The sequence below is a fragment of the Dipodomys ordii genome, unplaced genomic scaffold, assembly GCF_000151885.1.
Source record: "Dipodomys ordii isolate 6190 unplaced genomic scaffold, Dord_2.0 Scaffold12, whole genome shotgun sequence".
NCBI lineage: Eukaryota > Metazoa > Chordata > Mammalia > Rodentia > Heteromyidae > Dipodomys > Dipodomys ordii.
The window spans coordinates 27612759-27632283 of record NW_012267228.1 but is presented as its reverse complement, the minus strand read 5'-3'; the positions used below and the strand labels follow the sequence as shown (position 1 = coordinate 27632283).

At 43.1% G+C, this 19525-nt stretch overlaps 1 protein-coding gene across 1 annotated transcript in view; it reads left to right on the top strand.

The window, feature by feature from the left end:
* The first annotated feature begins 105 nt into the window (after nucleotides 1-105).
* The window catches only part of Ube2e1 (ubiquitin-conjugating enzyme E2E 1), a 58485-nt gene continuing 39065 nt past the window's right edge, over nucleotides 106-19525 (top strand). The window contains exons 1-2 of the mRNA XM_013010587.1: nucleotides 106-314; nucleotides 4229-4279. Of these exons, the coding sequence (XP_012866041.1) occupies nucleotides 163-314; nucleotides 4229-4279 (203 nt within the window). The 5' untranslated portion in view covers nucleotides 106-162. The remainder of the gene's footprint in view (nucleotides 315-4228; nucleotides 4280-19525) is intronic.

The following is a 19525-nucleotide window of genomic DNA, read 5'->3' as shown; positions in this document are numbered from 1 at the left end:
CCCCCGCCCCGGGCCCCTGAATAAACAAGCCGGCGGCGGGCCCGGGGCGCGGAGCCCGCGCGGAGGGCCGCCTGACAGCGCCCGCATGGGCTGGCTTTCTGTTTTGTTTCCCCCCCTCTCCCCCTGCAGGGGCCGTTTGCGGGGTGGGGTGGGGGGTTCGCTATGTCGGATGACGATTCGAGGGCCAGCACCAGCTCCTCCTCATCTTCGTCCTCCAACCAGCAAACCGAGAAAGAAACAAACACCCCCAAGAAGAAGGAGAGTAAAGTCAGCATGAGCAAAAACTCCAAGCTCCTCTCCACCAGCGCCAAGAGGTACCCCATTCTTCTACCCACCTCCCCCCTGCATGCCTTCGGCCTGGCCAGCCACCCACCCCCACCCCCACCCCACTGAGGGTGGCTGACATGCTCCTCATACTTTGTGTGCTCCCAGGAACGAAAAGGGAGCCGTGGGAATCCTATTTTCTCGATTGCTGCTTTTGTTTTATAGTTTAGTGTTCGTCCACTTGGCTGTAGTTGTGACTTGTCTGGTCCAGGTCTTGCTGAAGTTTGTGCAAATCCTTATGTGGTGATACACCCCCCCATCTCCCCTCTCCCCATCAGATTACAGATTCAAGGTTGATTCCTAGGAATCAGGAATCTATGACCCTCCCCAAGGCTGACATCCCCCTAAATAATCAGAGATACCTTCCTAGACTGCTCTGGTGAAATGAATTCTGTGACCATCTTTCTTGCTTTTCACCTGTTGCCGGATGATCTCTTTTGAATAGAGCTCTCTTCACCAACTGCATTAGGAATAAGTAATTCACACCAGTGAGTCAAATATTTAGTAGGAGGCATTTTCTGATGGGATTTAAAAAGCTGTTTCTGATTTGGAGAGTGAAGGCAAATGAATGATTGCAAAATGGTTATTACAGTTGTTGTTGTTGTTGTGTGTGTGTGTGTGTTATGGGGTCTCTTGTTCTGTTTAAGAACTTGTGCTTGCCTGTGTTCAGATTTTTTTTTCTTCCATTTTGTTTTTCTTCTTCTCTTCCTCCTCCTTCTTCATCTTCGTCCTCCTTTTTGAGTTTGAACGTAGGGCCTTGTTATTTGCTTTATCGGTCACCTTTTGCTTGATGCCCCCACACCTTTTTATTCCGGTTATTAAAAAAAAATAAGGCCTTGTCTTTTTTGCCCCAGCTGACTTGGACCATGATCCTGTTATTTATACTTCCCTGTAACTGGGGTGACTAGAAATGGTGCCACTACCAACTTTTTGATTTGGTGGCCTTTACCAGAACCACAGCCCTACTCATCTAGGATTACCCACAGATGCCACTCTTGTTTGCTCTGAGGTAAAATGTTACTTCACTGTTGTTTTTTTTTCCCCCAACTAAATTCAAGCAGTAGCTTTTCCTTTTTTCTTTTCCTTTTCTCAGGAGGGAGCTACTTCTTACCTTTTTCATTCTCTTAGCCCCATGACCCTTCAAATAATCCATATTAGATTTCCAGGAACCCTAACCACCTTTGCATAAATTCTGTTCTCAGTCAGAGTGTTGTTAAACCTTAAAGAGACCAGCCAGGAAGATAGTAAAGCACCCAAATGGTGGGATAGGTAGGGTTCCATTCTGAAAAGAATTTAAAAGAAAACGAAACAGTAGGCTTTAGATCTCTCTGCTTTGGAGTTAGGAGTTTGAGACTGTCAGCTATCAAAGTCCACACTTTGATTTGAAATTGGAAAGGTTGGCAAACTGTTTTGGTCATAGAACCTTGGTTCATAATAGTGACTGTAGCTTTTTTTTCCTCCCCTGGTCCTGCTGCTTGAATTCTGGGCCTGGGAGCTGTCCCTGAGCCTCCTTGGGCTCAAGGTTAGTGCTCTACCATTTGAGCCTCTGTGCCACTTCTGGCTTTTTTTAGAGGTAAGAGTCTCATGGACTTTTCTGCCTGGGCTGGCTTTGAACTGCAATCCTCAGATCTCTACCTCCTGTATAGCTAGGATTACAGGTGTGAGCCACCAGTGTCTGGCCTTTTTTTTTTAAATAAATGTTTATACTGGGGTTTGAACTTAAGACCTTGCACTCTTGCTTGGTTTTTCCACTCTATGCTGGTGTTCTATCACTTGAGCCACACCTCCACTTTCAGCTTTTTGCTAGTTAATTGGAGATCAAATCTCTTGGATATATCTGCCCAGCTAGCTTCGAACTGTGATCTTCAGGCCTCAACCATCATCACTCAGCTGCTTTTAGCTTGTTTTAAATAGTGTGGAGGTCTTCAGACAAATAGCAGAGAGTCAGTTTGATTACGTATGAGCCTCTCAATAGTCTTAACTGTTCTTGGATATAGCCCTATGTGGTTTCCCCAAAAGCTGGCATTTACCCTGTCCACTCTGGATGGGCCCTTCCTTAACAGTCTGCCCTCCCCCAAACTTAGAAGCTCCCCGTCCTTACTCAGCTGTTGGCCTGCTCTGCCCCACTGCAGGCTCTTTGCATTAAGTCATTCGTATTTCTATATTTTGCTGGCTATCTCCCTGGTATGCCCAAATGCATCTCAGGAGAAAGGGATCAAGTCAAAAGTAATTTGCTTTTCATCAGTAAATTACTGATTTTTTTTCCTTAGACACAATTTGTCCATTTATCCTAAGGAAATTAAAAACTTACTTGGAAATGCCTGGGAAAGAGATGGTAGGTGTAGAAAATGAACGGTAGGAAGCCATGAATAGTAATTTTACCTATAAAATTAACATCATGGGTTTTTTTGGTTGTTGTTGTTGCTTCTGCTTTTTGGTGCAGTGAATTTTGATCCCTGAATGTCCTGCTTAAAGGGCAGCTGTTTGTGATAAAGGAATAAGGTGAATATTCAAAAGGCACAAAGTAGAGGCTAGTGTAGCCAGGCAGGTGTAAGGCTAAATTGATGTTAGTGGGATCCTGTAGAGGTGGATCCGTGAAGGCTACTGATTCCAGTGCTATTGCCCATAGTACTGGAGGGGACACATCTACCAGGAGATGGAAGGAAAAGGAAGTAAACCTGAGTTGGCAGACTGTCTGATTCTCAGTGTACATTGGAAAGCAGAGGGAGAGCCCCCAGGGAGAGTGGGCTGAAGTTGAAGAACTCTCCCCACTCTCCCCTTATACACACACACACACCTACCTGGGAGGTCCTCTTGCAACTCCTTAGCCAATTCTTTGGAAATGGTGCAATTGCAGTAGGTAAAGCACTGTGGTAATACAGTTTTTAGGCATTAAAGAAGTAGTAATGCCTCAGGAGGAAATGTTTGCCTGTGCATAGGTCCTAAGACACAGTACAAAACCATCCAAGAGATTCTTAATGAATCAGGAAACCAGGGTTCTAAACTCTTAGTCTAACATCCTATGAGTCTCAGAACAGAAATGCTTATTGGGTAGCAGTAGAACTGAGCAGGACGCTGCTGTCAATCACTGTCAGTAGAGATGGAACATACCCTATCTGAAAGCTGCCCAGATTTGTAGACCACAAGAAATGTCTTTCAATAGGAAAGTTTAAAGAACTTCCCCACCCATCCCACTTCATTTCTTTTTACTTAGAAGAGAAGGGCCTTTAACTTCTTTACATATAAGTGACCTACCCTGGGAAAACATTTGCAAAGAGAAAAACATGTCTTGTCACCCACATTGTTCTGGGTTTTACTACACTGTGCCACCTCGGTGAGGTTTTAAAGTTGTAACCCCATAGGGCTATGATAGGAGAACAGGTTTTTAAAAGTAGAAGGTGGAGTTTGCCCAATAATTGATGCTCTGAGCGCCTAGGTAAGCAGAAGACTAAGGCCTGGCTTGGTGTGAACTGCCAGCCAATGGCCTCTGGCCTCGGCCCAGGGGTGGGGGATGGGCTCTTTGTGAAGTGGGGGTGGCTGTGACCCACAGTGGGGTGGGAAGGGGCAGCAGGTGGAAGCTGGGGTGGGGGGGGACAGGGGAGAGGGTGCCGGGCCGGTGCAGGGCCTCTGAGCTGCAGAGGCAGAGGCCCAGTGGGCATCCCCGCCCCCTCCACCCGCAACTTCGTGCACAGGGCCCCTGGCCTGTGCCCCCCCCATCCCCAGCCCCGCAGGCTGCCAGACCCAGAGGGGGGAGCAGGGGCGGGGGGGGGGGGGTGGTGGGGTGGGGGAGGGAGGGAGGCCTCTCTGGCACACCTGGGCACGCCCGGGCCTGTGCCCCGCCCTTGCAGGTGGGAGGCCACAGTCCTCACCCACTAATGCCCCTGTGCTTGTCTCCCCCCTCCAGGATTCAGAAGGAACTGGCAGACATCACTTTAGACCCGCCGCCCAACTGCAGGTGAGCGCCCTGTGCCAGAGCCTTTTCTTTTGAATTCTTTATCCCCTTCTCCTCCCCCCCACCCCCAGAGTTTTCTTCCTGGCATTGTGCTTCTCTGGTCAATGCTTTTTTCGGTGGTCCTGACCTCGAGTTGCAGCTAGAATTTCTGATGATTCGAGTTTTTGTGGGATGGTTTGCTGAACCTCTGATGAGCGTTGAGCTGTGCTTTCCTGGCTCATGCCTACTCATGAGGCTGAGGTCTGCAGCTCAAGGCTGGAAGGCAGGCCTGGTAGGAAAGGCCCTGACACTCTTACTTCCAGTTAATCACCAAAATGCCTGAAGTGGAGCTGGGTGGCTCAAGTGGTGGTGGAGTGCTAACCTTGAGCAGACACTCAGAGACAGCATCCAGGCCCTGAGTTCAAGCCCCAGGTCTGGCATAAAAACATATAACTCTGTCACAGAGAATATTTGTTTGGAGTGGACCCATGTACGTGAAACAAAACGGCAAAGTCAATTTAAAGGAGCACCATTGTCCAGTGGACCATTGATACGTTATCTAAAGACAATGTAAAACCTGTTTGGTATTCAGATACATCTTGGTTTAGAGAAATGCTTTGCTGTAGTAATCTCTTATTCAAGCTCCATTGAGCTTGTAGAACATAGAATTAGATAAATCAAACATTGGATCCCCCAACTTATTCCATGTGTGTAATTTTGTATTGGACTTTTGGCACAGTGATTCAGGAAATAATTTGTGGCTTGATAAAAAAGGATTTTGTTTTAAATTATAGATTTAAAATCTTACAAGGTGGTATTTTTCCTTGATATTGCCTCATTCAGACTGTAAATATAGGTGTGTGTTTCACTTGCAACACAATTGGAAACCAGCTTTTAAAGTGTTTGTTGGTCATTGAACTTCATTTAAAATAGCATTTTGCTACTATTGAGTCAAGGTGGAAAGAAAATTTGATGACTTTACTATCTTATATGAAATAGCAATAATGAGACAAAGGACTTAAGACATGGAACCGTTTAAGGGAGACTCACTGTTCAGTTCTGTTAACTCTTACAGTTTCATAATTAAATACAGAGTTGGCACCATGGCTCCTGCCTATAACCCCAGCTGCCTGGGAGGTGGAGATGGGGAGGATCGAGGTTGCAGGCAAGCCAGCACAGAAGTTTCAGGAGACATCATCTCAATAGCTGGTGGAGGTGGTGTGTGCCTGTCATCCCATCCCCTATACATACCTATGTGGGCGTACCACATGCAGGCAAAAATGAATGACTGTTCAAAAAATGAGGCAAAAAAAGTACGAGGAGCATGGATCAAGTAGTGAGACTGGCTCCACAGGGTTACCAGATAAACACACACAAACATAATTAACTAAGCCTCTCAGGATTGGTATATGAGTTGCACGTGAGATTTCATCAGTGTTGTGAATTTATAAGTAGGAATAGAAATTAACAGAAAGTACCTAGTGACCCTATGCAAAATTTAAGGTGGATAGTGGACATGTTCAGATTGGAAGCTAATAAGATGTTTTGCTTATTGCCACTCAGTTTTCTGCTGTGATGAATGGATTAAATGCAAGCTTTTGTGTTTTTTTTGGACACATTTGTTCTTGGTGTTGATCAGTTGTGAAATGCTCTTTGGTGACAGTTTTGCCCTGTTTCTGTGAAGAAAGTCATTTTGAGTTTGAAATGCTCTTAAAGGTGTAGTTTGTAACTGAACCATTTAATCACTCTGGAGGAGTTTCTTCATAGCTTATCAGAATCTTCTCAGATGGTGGAAAAAGTGGAGAAATATTAACAGCTCCCTGGTTGTTTGTGTGGAATCCCCATGACAGATCTGTGCTGTGGAGTTACTACTCCTGTCGCGTTCCTGGCTGTCCTGCGTATCTCTTGTGAGCAGCTTTGGCTGCTCAAGTGATAATGCATAGTTTGAAAATGAATCATTTATTGAAACACATAGATGGCTTTCTTGTGAATAAGTACTGTCAAATTTAAAAATATAAACAATGGGAAGATTTTCATGGGATTAATCATTTTGTAACAACAGGATAAGTACACTTGAGTTTCCCATCATTTTAGCTAAGTTCATATCTGAGAGATTTTTTGTTTCTGATGCTTGTGGAATTTTCAATCTTTGGAAAGCCCTTCTAATTAATTAATTCTTCAAGGTGAAACCTTTGGGCAGTACCTGTGGTCTGGGAAGTTTCAGTTGGATGGCTCTTGGGTGGTTGGTGGTGGGAAGAACCCCCCCGCCCCCCATTCCCCCTCAGACTTAACGGTTTCGGGAAACTGTGATTTCAGAGCAGATATCAGGCATATTTATTTTGTAAGAGAATATATGTGGCATTGTTCTTCATAAATAATGACTGCTCTATTTTCTGTCCATAGGGGTCTTTTCAGTACTATAAACTAAATTTTCTACTTTTGAGTACCTTACTTGTGTTATCTTGGTGTCCTGATATTCAGCTCTCTTACTTGAACTTGGTTTTATGTTTTCTGCTAGTACACTTACAGGATTTAACTATTGAACATGCTAATGTACTTTATTGTTGGAGATGGAAATGGATAATTTTCCTTAGTCATACTTTCTGAAGTTAGCCTCAATTAAAATATATGAATTAAATGATATATTTAAGTCCTTGTGTTTTCAAAAAGTTTTTCATAAGTTAGCCTCAACATGAGAACTCAGAAGTGGTTCCTGTTGAAATTGTAATCCCACCAGTATTATTATTATTATTACTATTACTATTGTTATTTTGTCAGTTGTGGGGCTTGAACTCTGGGTCTGGGCACTGTCCCTCAGCTTTCAGCTCAAGGCAAGAGCTCTACCACTTCAGCCACAGCACCACTTCCAGTTTTCTCATGGTTAATTGGCGATAAGAGTCTCAGGGACTTTCCTGTCTAGGCTGGCTTTGAACTGTGATTCTCATATCTCAGCCTCCTGAGTATCTAGGATTACAGATGTGAGTAGCCTGCGCCCTGCTAATATTATTATATTTTGAATGAGACAAAGAATTGGTTTTCTACTCAGTGTATCTTAGAATATGTTTTTTTTACTGTTCCCAGAACTTTCTTTAGTTAGTGAACACTGCTTCCTTCTATCCAGTGATTGCTGATAGCCAATCAGTATTCATTGTATAGTTTTAAATTTAAGCACATTACTTAAAACATAGCCTGTGGCACATAGTATCTTTCCAGTACTCAGTTATTTTAAATCAGGAGAATTACTATTTGTTGTTGTTGTTGGTTGTGAGGCTTAAACTTGGCCTGGAAGCTGTCCCTGAGGTCTTCAGCTCAAAGCTAGTGGTCTACCACTTGAGCCATAGCACCACTTCCAGTTTTCTGGTAGTTAATTGGAGATATGAGTCTCATGGACTTTCCCACCTGGCCTGGCTTTGAACCATGATCCTCAGATCTCAGCCTCCTGAGTAGCTAGGATTACAGGTGTGAGCCACCAGTGCCTAGCAGAATTACTGCTCTTGAAGGATGATACATTGCTTGTGTTCACTAATGTTAACAAATGACAAAAAGTACTTAAATTTGAAGTTATTGAACTTCAAAACTTATATTATTCATCAGGTGTATTATATTGAGTAGATTTTTGTTAGGTCAAATGTAATGCAGATTATACTTAATGACCAGGACAAAAGTATTGTCAGGTTTTTTTTGTTTGTTTATGTTTATGTTTTGTTTTATTTTGATGTACTAGAGTTCAAACTCAGGGATTCAAGCTTGCAAGGCAGGTGCTGTATCACTGAGCCACACCTCCAGCCATTTTTGCACTGGTAAATTTTGAAATGGGAGTTCACTTTCTGCCTGGGCACATGCCTGGACCCCAATCCTCCTATCTTTGATTTCCTTACTGTAGCTGAGATGACAGGTGCATGCCACCACATCCATCTTCCCTCTGTTGAATGGGGACTTGAGGACTTTCTTGCTTAGGTTGGCTGAGATCTTCTAGATCTCAGCTTTCCTTGGAACTGAAGATGACAGTCTTGTGCTGTTGCATTCAGCTGTGGGTTGAGAAGGGATCTCTTGAACTTTCCTGCCCATAGTGGTATTGAACCTTGATCCTTTTCTTAGCTGCTTCCTAAACAGGTAGGATTATAGGCATGAGTCTGCATCACCTGGCTCAGATATTTTTATATTACTTTATATTGCTATATAAGTAAAAAAAAAATGTTTAGTATCTGAACTTTTAGGTATATGTATATATTGTCTCTGTGTATATACATATGAATGAATGAAATAGTCTTGCAACTCTATATATTTAGTTGGGCTTTTTTTCTACCATTTGGCTTTTTTCTTTTGGAAGATAATACCATCTTAACTGCTGTACTGATTTCCTAAAGCTTCTATCATGAATTGTCAAATTATAGCTGGTGAACTATGGGCCACAGCTCAAGCTTTGCTGAGCTGACTAGTTATAGCTATAAAACTAGACATAAATGTGTGTAGAATTGTATGTTTATCACAGTTGGCATATTTTACCCAAGTAAATCATTTAAACTTCAGATTTTATTTAGTGGATGCATTTGTAATAAGAGTAAACTACTCATGGTTTGTTTGTTGTTGTTGTTGTTTTTGCCAACCATGGGGCTTGAACTCCGGGCCTGGGCACTGTCTCTGAGTTTTTCAGCTTAAGGCAAGCGCTCTACCACTTGAGCCATAGCCTGCTTCCGGTTTTCTGGTAGTTAATTGGAGATAAGACTCTTGTGCATTTTCCTGCCCTGCCTGGCTTTGAACTGTGATCCTCAGATCTGAGCTTCTTTAGTAGCAGGGATTACAGGCGTGAGCCATACGAGCTTTGTTGAGATAGGTCATGCTTTGTAACTCAGTGTGGCCTTATACTTGTGACCCTCCTGCCTCAGTCTTTTGAGTAATGGGATTATAGTTGGAAACACCAGTATTTTTGGAAAATAACAAATGTGAGTGACAGAAAGGTTGAGAGATTACTTTGACCTGGGTATGAAGGGTGGTGTGGGAGCACTTAGTTAATCAGGCTCCACAGAGGAGGCGAGAAGTTTGAGCAGAGGAAACCAGGTCAGCAAAGACAGAGCATAGGGCTGACAGTTGGACAATCAATAAACCTTTGGCTGAGCAGGAAAAAACAAATGGGAGAATATAATAAGAATATAGTAAGAGATAAAACTTGTGGTATTCCTATCTCAGGCTACTTTCATTCTGTGGACGAATCACTGAAACTTTTTTGAGCTTAAGCCTAAAGTTTGTTCACCTAGGACTGCATCCCTGGATCGAGTCTAAGTAAGGATTGAGCAGAGCTGGGTAGAAAGTGGAAAGCTTGGAGATGGCTGCAGTATGCAGGTAGTCCTCATGCAAGTGGGAGAGAAGCGAGCAGAGGCAGTAGACCCAGGGCACTTGGCTGCTGAATTAGTGAGGAGAGCTTGGGAAGGGACCAGAGGTTCTTCTGGGTTTGGGGGAAGATAAGCTGCCATCGGAGAAGTGGGTGCTTCAGGAAAATGAACATGCATGGGGGAGGCAGGGATCCTTTCCCCCAGGAGCATGTACTTCGTTGACCATACGCAGTGCTTAGTATGTTGCTGCCACTTGGGTAGGCCCTCAGCAGATACTTGCAGTTTGATCCTGTATTGAGTTCATTAGTCACCAAATCGGTGAACTCTCACATCTGCCTGCTTTTAAGTAAGATTAGACAAATTAAGTCAACCCTAAATTCCCTAAAAGGCAAGGGGACTGATTTTACTTAATGGATACCTTTATGAATCAACCTCTCATGGAGTGATGTCATGTTACTCAGAATTCAGATTTTTGTCTGGCTCTCTATGTTTCCCCAGCTCTTTAGTTGGAAACAGTGAGCACTCCTTACTCTTGTTTCATCAACTTAACATTTCGCCATTGGTGTTGCTTTGTTTATGTGCTTATTTTGTAGGACCCTGTGGCTGTGGCTGTAGGCATCATAATGCTTCCATGTGTTTGTAGGCATTGAATCTGAGCAGGGTTGGGCCTGGGATTGTCCATGGAAGTCCATGTTAGATTTGCAAGTGTTTGTGAGATAACATGTTTGAGATTGCCCAAGGGAATTGTGTATGGTAGTGCACCTGACAGCCTCAGCACTCACAGGGCTCTACTCAGTGAAACCTTGTCTCCGAAACGACAATAAGAGGAAAAGGAGGAAGAAGAATTGAGAGCTGTCACAAATGAACAATGCATAAGGGAAATGGACACAGAAAAAGAAGTAGACATTGAGTAAGCACAGCTTGTAAAAGCACTAGCAGGGAAATTAAGGAAATTTCTTAGAAGACTACAGTGTGAAAACAGAGGAATAGGCCTGTACACTAGAGGAAAAGTGAACAGAGGAAGAGGATGAAAAAGCAAGGGAGGGAGAGATATAGCGGTATTATTTTCCTTTAAAAAATGTAAAGGTAGCCGGGCGCTGGTGGCTCATGCCTGTAATCCTAGCTACTCAGGAGGCTGAGATCTGAGGATCGTGGTTCAAAGCCAGCCCGGGCAGGAGAGACTGTGAGACTCCTATCTCCAATAAACCACCAGAAAACCGGAAGTGGCGTTGTAGGTCAAGTGGTAGAGCGCTCGCCTTGAGCTGAAGAGCTGAGGGACAGCGCCCAGGCCCAGAGTTCAAGCCCCACGGCCGACAAAAAAAAAATGTGATGTACAGAGGGGTTGCCATTTCATAAGTCAGATATTGAGTGCATTTCCTTTTGGACAGTGTCACCCAGATGTAGTGTTTTTAAATACAGTTGTGAGGCAGGTGAAACTGAGGCCCCAAGTGCAGATTGTGTGTACAGTCTTTTTTTTTTTTGGTGTGAATCTTTTATTTTTTTTTCTTTTTCTTTTTTTTTTATTTTATTTGTGAAAATACTATACAGAGGGGTTACAATTGCATGGGCAGGATAATGCTTACATTTCTTACCAAGCATTGCAGCCTCCTCCTTTGTTTACCCTTCACATCACTTCCCAGCCTCCCCCCTCCCCAGTCTTTTTTTTTTTTTTCCTTCGGTCATGGGGCTTGAACTCAGGGCCAGGGCGCTGTCCCTGAGCTTTTTCCACTCAGGGTTAGTACTCCACCACTTTCAGCCACAGCACCACTTCCACCATAGTGTTTAGAAAGGCTGGTAGCCTGAAGTTTTGATGAAGTGATAGTTTTCTGCAAGATCAGAAGTTGTCTTGGGCAGGATGTTGAGACAATTTGCTGTGTAGCCCAGACTGGTCTTGAACTTATGTAGCCAGAGTCTGGTCAGAAACGAAAATCCTTCAGCCTCCCAAATACTGGGATTACAGGTATGCACCACTACATCTGACTTAGAAACATTTTTTGGTGCTTGAGAAACACTAGTTCATTCCATAGAATTCAAAGAAGCAGCATCTGTCTCCCGTTTAAAATCTCTCAGTAGACTAAGCTCCATAAAAACAGGGATTAATATCTTTTCATTCCTGTAATGCCAAGAAAGGATAAGCAATACAGATTTGTCAAATTAAAACACATATATGAAAATGTAATTTAGGTATGATGGTTTAATGAAACCTCTTCATTACCCTCTTCAGAATATAATTGGGAAATGCCTGGGAACATGGCTGACAGTCTTTCTGAATTGGCACCCAAACAGTTTGGCAATCTGGACCCTCCTAGAATTACACAGAAGCTGGAGTCAGAGTAATACAGAAGGTGTGAGCTGTGCCAAAGGCTAACCTGAAATGAGATAGCAAAGAAGTTATAGCTCCGCCTCACAGGTTAAGGCTTTATGAAGTTACCATGTGCCAACAAGTGGGCCTGGGTCTAAGGGTACTAAATGTATTGATTGGGCTTCCAAAGATGCTCTCTCAAATCCTGAAGCTATTCCAAATAGTTGGTTGTATTAGAAATGTTGGCACCTGCTTGAGATATCTGACGCATTCCTTGTCACCAGTGAAATGGGACAAGTTTTCATAGGCCCATTCTTAGCCATGCTTTCAAGAGGAGCACAAGACCTAGTATCAGGGGTCAAACTATGCTACAGGTCCTCTGGCAACCTGTTCCATGGACTGAAAGCTCATTAAAGTCTTTGAGGGCCATAATCCAGAACTGCCCATACTAATTGGTCTTTTCTTGAAGCATGTATGCAGGTGGTGGATTGCTTTTATCACCACACAGGTTCATATGGAGCTGTTACCAGGTTTTGCTACTGAAGCAGCATACTATTCACTAATACTTTTTTTAATAGAGTCGTTAACAACTGAATTCTGTCTGCTTGTCAAAGAACATGCTGACCTGAATGTGACAATGAAATAGCAGGGCAAAGAAAAGGAGCTGGTATTATTTAGCTCTTCGTAACATCCAGAGATTTGCCAGAGGTGTCACATCTGGACTTGTTCAGATTGACCTATGTCAGTTCTAAGTTTTAAAATAGTAATAATCAATGAAGAGGTGTCAAAGAGTTTCTGCTAGCATTGAAATGATGGTCATTATATGCACTGTCAGGACCTGAGGCATTTGTATTTATTTTAATTGATGGCAAATTGATGTGGGATGGGTCCCCCTAGTAAATTCTACAGAGAAGTCAGTGAAGCACATTTTCAAACAGTAATTGTAGCTGAGGAAGGATGATCTTACCTGGAGAAAAGTCGGAATGATGATCAGGAAGCAGTGTTGTGCATAGTAACAGCGGCATGAGTAAATCGGATCCTAGTCATTTGAAATAGTATTGTGTGCTGTGAATGAGGTACCCTATAGGTGAGGGCAACAAAGCTAGCCTCGAAACTCGAGTGATAGTAGGCAGTACAGACAGCAGATAAAAGGAGCAGTACAAATTTTGATGGCTAGTTGGAAAGAAAATAATGGAGTATGGTGATGGTGACGGTGAATAATTAGTAGATGGAGGGAGGTGGGGAACTGGGTGACATGGATCATGTAAACCACTGTACAGACATTCTAACATCAGTCAACAGTAAGCCATTTAGGTAGAAGTGACATGTAAACCACTATACAGTCAACAACTGTACAGTCAACACTGTACAGTCGAACAACAGTCAACAGTAAGCCATTTAGGTAGAAGTGAAGAGCTAAGCTAGTAGTGACTTAGTGATTTTAAAGACTTTTCTCACCCTCCCTGTTGTAAGGAAAATAGCTGTGAGGAAGGCACTAGTGGTGGGGGGAGAGTATTTTCCTGTTGGTAGTAAGGCTTTAGGTGCTGGCAGTGGAGATGAGGTTAGAATACCTGGACCTGTTGCGGTTTTGCTATTGGTTAGATGATAATAGTTTACAGATAAGTAGAAGCCTTGTGTAGAGCCAATTGTGTGTGCTCAAGGAAGGTATTGACTGAAGGGTATAGCTCAGTGGTAAGCGCACCTAGAAAGCAAAGGTTTAGTGAGAAGAGGCCCAGGATGGAGTGTGGACGCTAGCATTTAAGTTTATGTTAGGGAGGGGCTGGGACGGTGGCTCAGTGGTAGAGCGCTTGCCTTGCATGCCTGAGGCCCTGGGTTCGATTCCTCAGCACCACATCAGCAAAAAGAAAAAAGCCGGAAGTGACACTGTGGCTCTAATGGTAGAGCGCTAGCCTTGAGCTGAAGAGCTGAGGGACAGTGCTCAGGCCCAGAGTTCAGGCCCCATGACCGGACCCCAAAAAAAAAGTTTATGTTAGGGGAACCCATCAAGGAGACAGAAGGAAAATGAATATGTGGTGTGAGAAAGCAGGGAGTAGAAAGTGTTTGGAGGTAGAGTGATCAGCCATCAAGCCTCAAATGTTAATGACCATTGAGTACAACTTTAAGTTCAATGATTTCACATGACAGCTAGACCCAATTAACATGATTTTAAAAAAGAGAGAAAGATTGAAAGAGAGGAGATAAATTTATCCAGAAGAGATTGGTTACCATCTCACTTTTCTTTTTCAAGACAGACTTTCTTAATATTGTATATATTATTTTTCAGGGAGGGAAGGTATGTCATTTTTAGTGAATTCTCAATTTTTTGTGTGTGATTTTATAACATTGTAGTATGGTATTGTAAATAAATAGTACTGGATTTGTATATTACATATTGATGAATCCCTTTTGCCAGGACAAAGTTTGAAAATACTGGGAAGTATGTAAATTGGAAAATCATCAAATTGCTGCTGTCATTATTTTTATTATTATTTTTTTTTTGGGGTCCGGTCGTGGGGTCTGAACTCTGGGCCTGGGCGCTGTCCCTCAGCTCTTCAGCTCAAGGCTAGCGCTCTACCACTTGAGCCACAGCGCCACTTCCGGCTTTTTTCTTTTTGCTTATGTGGTGCTGAGGAATCGAACCCAGGGCCTCATGCATGCAAGGCAAGCGCTCTACCACTGAGCCATCTTCCCAGCCATTATTTTTATTATTATAAAAGTGATATACAGAGGGGTTACAGGTTCATAAGTCAGGTAATGAGTACATTTCTTTTGGAACCATGCCAGCCATTCTTCACTGTCTCCCAGTTTCATTCTTAAAATTGTTTTATGCTTTGGTTTACATCAACCTTGTGTATTTGCTTAAACTCAAGAGTGCATTAGAATGAGTGAGACTATGTGCTTGCTTTTCATTGTTAGGGATGGAACCCAGAGTCCCTTTCTTGCATGTTAGGGAAGTGCTTTACAACTGACTCATATACCCATATGTTTACTTTGAACACAATAGAAGTTACTCATCATATTTATTTTTTTCATCCTTTTTAAGACTGCTTTACATTAGAACTCTTTAAAATACCTTATAAGCATCATCTTTCTAGTCATGTATTGGTCATTTCAGGTTATTCCAGGTGCTTATGGCCCTGCTTAATTTGAATAGTAGAGGGTTGAATTTAGAAATTTTCAGGCTTAGGAGTCATTCTAGTTCAAAGAGCAGTAATTTGGGTTGCAAAAGCATTAGATGCTGCCAGAGGAAAGCCAGGGATAACAGAGGGAACCGCAAGTGTTTTGGCTACCTAGGAATTTTGCTGTGCAGGTAGGTTAACTTTCTCCTCCTACCACTCACAACCTGTGATCCTCTGTTGGAAGTAGTCACTGGACTCATCATTATCAAAATTTATTTCCTAGCACATTTAGTCTAAATAAAAGAAGATCATTGAATTGTTATACATAAAACCCTAAAAGAAAGCATTTGTTTTTTATTGTACACCTCAGGAGGATTTCTTTCTTTCTTTTTTTTTTTTTGGTCCAGTCATGGGGCCTGAACTCTAGGCCTGGGCACTATCCCTCAGCTCTTCAGCTCAAGGCTAGCGCTCTACCACTTGAGCCACAGCACCACTTCCGGCTTTTTTCTTTTTGCTTATGTAGTGCTGAGGAATTGAACCCAGGGCCTCAGGCATGCAAGGCAAGTGCTCTACCACTGAGCCACCTTCCCAGCCCCAGGAGGATTTCTTATAAACATAAAATATAGCTTGCTTTTTTTTTTTTTTCAGTCGTGGGGCTTGAACTCTGGGCCTAGGCGCAGTCCCTCAGCTCTTCAGCTCAAGGCAAGCGCTCTACCAGTTGAGCTACGGCGCCCCTTCCAGTTTTCTGAGTGGTGTATTAGAGATAAGAGTCTCACAGACTTTCCTGCCTGGGCTGGCTTTGAACCATGACTCTCTGATCTCAGCCTCCTGAGTAGCTAGGATGACAGGCAGGTATGTGCCTCTGGCACCCAGCCATAAAATATAGCTTTAACCACAGTAACTTTCAAAATAAATGCATGCTCAGTGATTGTAGTATTGTAGAAGCAGACTGACAGTGAAGTTAGTAACTTAGACTCCTTATTATTAGCTGATGGTACTGTTTGGGCCTTGATCTTTTTTCTTCATAGCTTCTGGGTGAAAATCCTGTGGTTGCATAACTTCACTCTTCAGAAACACTGGTAGACCCCCCCCAGAGGATATTTCTTTGTAGCTTAGTATCCTGAGATGTTCTCCCATCCAAAGTAAACAATGTCCGTTGATAGGGACCAATCCAAAAATAAGTCACCTGTTGAAGATATATGTAGAAGTTCTTGGAGCTGAAATTGAAATTGGTTTCCCTGTTGTCCATTCATTCTACTGGATCAGGGTTCTTAATATAGCAGTGACTTAGTACCAAGAAAAGTAGCAGTAGTCTTAGCCCTTCTGCCTCCAGGTGATGTGTTTTAACTTAAAAGCTTTCTATATTCTGTGATTTTCACCACTTTCCAAAGATTTGAACTTCCCACCTGGTAGTTAGCCCTCTGAGATCTTTGAGTTCTGAAGCTCTGTTTCCCTTCAAATCCCCATGAAGGAGTACTAGGTTTGAGGATGATCATGTTTACTCAGCATCATTTGATCAAAATGCATAAAAAGAAATGCCATTGTTGCTGTGTAATATACGGAGTTCAGTCTCAATGTGTTTAGTAACATTACTGCAGGCTTAATTTGCATCTTTCTCTCTGGTTGATATGTTTTGTCAGTTTACTTGTAAAATTCTGACTTTCTCTAAGCCTGGTGTGCTTCCTTCCTTTCTTGCTCTATTAAAAAACAAAAAAAACTTGCCTACCTCCCTCTCCCCTTCCCTCACATCCTAAACTCTCTCTCCCTCCTTCCTCTCCTCTCTCCTCTGGCCTTGGTCTATATCCCAGGCTAGCCTCAAACTCAAGATCCTCTTGCTTAAGCCTCCTCAGTGCTGGGATTACAGGAGTGTGACACCATACCTTGTTTATGAATTCTGAAGGGTCTAAACTTGGTACAAATGCATACCAAGCCCAGTAGAATTAGTAGTTTTCTCCTTTGAGTGAGTTTAAAAAAATATATAGCATACTAAATACATATTGTTTGCATCATGAGAATCATCTGTACTAACAACAGATTTTTGTTTATTCCAGTTAAGTCTTATGACTAGTTTTGCAAGTACACTGAAGCCTGGCGTAGTTACTGGTGACTCAGCTGGGGTGGGAAGGGCTTTCTTTTACCTGCCCCACCTGTATTTCTCTGCCTGTTGCAGAGTCCCAGCCTGAGCAATGCCAATCACTGACATCACTGCCACTACTTTGGTCCCTCTACTGTCCTGGCTCACTTTTGTCTTGTGGCCCTTTGATTCAAGGTACAGCTGTGAGCAGCGGATCCTCACCATACTCATTAATTCCAGCATTTTTATTTGGCATTTACTATTGTGTGAAGTGTACTAAAGATACAATAGTAGGAAAGGTGGTGTCATGCTCTCATGGAGCGTTCATTCATATGCAAGGAAAGGCATGTGTACAAAAGTAATTTCAGATAATGGCACTGAGAGATTAAATGGGGAGTAATGACACAGCATGTGACTGGGCAAGTTGAGGCATTAGTGGGCGCCACTTTTTGGAAGATGGCTGATACTGGTTGAAAAAGACACAACTATGCAAAGGGCATCTTAGGAGAAATGACAGGTAAACTAGAAAGATGCTGAACAGGAAAGGCCAATGTGGCTGGACATAGAGTGAATGGCAGGTGAGAGGCATGGGTCAGGTTTTATTTTTAGTTCAGTAGGAAGCTACAAACAGAGAGCTTTAAACAAAGGAGTGATACACCAACCAGGTTGGCCTGTAGTTGAATACTACAAATCTCTAATTTATGAAAACAGAGATCATGGAGATACATGTTTGTATGTAGATGTGTGTGTGCATGCATGCACGTGCCACAACCAGTACTGAAGTTTGAACTCAAGATGTCAAGCTTTGCTTAACTAATTGGAGATAAAAGTCTCTCTTAGAAGTGGCACCATGGCTCAAGTGGTAGAGGGCTCACATTGAGCTGAAGAGCTGAGGGACAATGCCCAGACCCACAGTTCAAGCCCCATGACTGACTGAAAAAAAAGTCTCTCAGTGTTGCCTGCTGGGCTGGTTTCAAACCTCAATCCTCAGATACCAGCCTCCTGAGTAGTTTGTTTAGTTAGTTAGTTGTGGTTCTTGAACTCAGGGCCTGGCCACTGTCCCTGAGCTCCTAGCTCCCTGCATAGTTTAGTAGCTAGGTGTGAGCCACCAATACCTGGACCCCCCCTCCCTTGTCCTGCCTGGGCACTGCCCCCAAGCTGCTTTTGCTCAAGGCTAATGCTCAACCACTTGAGTCACAGCTCCACTTCTGGCTTTTTTGTTAACTTAGTATAGATAAGAGACTCTTCTGCCTGGGCTGGCTTTGAACCCTAATGGTAATCTTTAGATCAGCCTCCTGAGTAGGATTACAGTAGGATTACAGGCAGGAGCCACTGGCATCAGGTTTTCTAAATACTTTTTTGTGTATGTGTGCCAGTGCTGGGGCTTGAACTCAGGGCCTGGATGCTGTTCCTGAGCTTTCAATTTTGTTTTTGCTTTTTGTGTGGTTTGTTTCCCTCAAGTCTAGTGCTCTACCATTTGAGCCACGCCTCTACTTCTGGCTTTTTGGTAGTTAATTGGAGATTAGAGTCTCAAGGACTTTCCTGCCTGGGCTAGAACCTGTGATCCTTAGGTGTTAGCCTCCTGAGTAGCTAAGATTACAGGTGTGAGCCACCCAGCTGTAAGTACTTTTTTGCATTAAAAATTTCACTGACATTTCTTCATATATCAGTTTTCATATTTTCTATAAAACTTAGCAAAAAATTGTGTTTCCACCTGTGAAAGGAAGGATAGTACTGCTACACACAACGGATGAAAATGGGAGTGCTTTGTAATGGAGATATAACAAAAACCATTTCAAGTCAGCGTGCTTGGGCTCCAGCCTGAGCCCTGGCAGTAGAAAGCACCAAGAGCTTGGCCTTCTACCTCTGCAGAGCAGTAATAGCAAATGAGATGGCAGGTGGGGAAACAGGAAGAGCTGGGCAGCTTGGAAGCCGTCAGGGAACCTCAGCAGTCCTGGAGACTGCCCACCAGAATGCCTACCAGTCCCTACTTGGTTCCTCACGATCCAGAGGGTTTATTTGTACATTAGGAAGCCGCACACCTACATGATAATAACTATAGAGAGAATGCTTAATGACTTCCTTAATTTGATAGATGGTTTTTGGAGTAGTAATTTTTCCATAGTATTCAGTTAACAATCATTAGAATTACAGGGGAGGTCTATGTCCAGATGAAAAGGCTTAAGAAATAGTTTGGTGTAATATTTGTTTTGTTGCTGGTCCTGGGACTTGAACTCAGGGCCTTGGTGCTGCCCCTGAGCCTCTCTGTGCTCAAGGCTAGCATTCTACCACTTGAACCAGAGTGTCACTTATGCTTTTTCTGAGTAGTTTATTGGAGATAAAAGTTTCACAGACTGGGCTGGGAAGGTGGCTCAGTGGTAGAGTGCTTGCCTTGCATGCCTGAGGCCCTGGGTTCGATTCCTCAGCACCACATAAGCAAAAAGA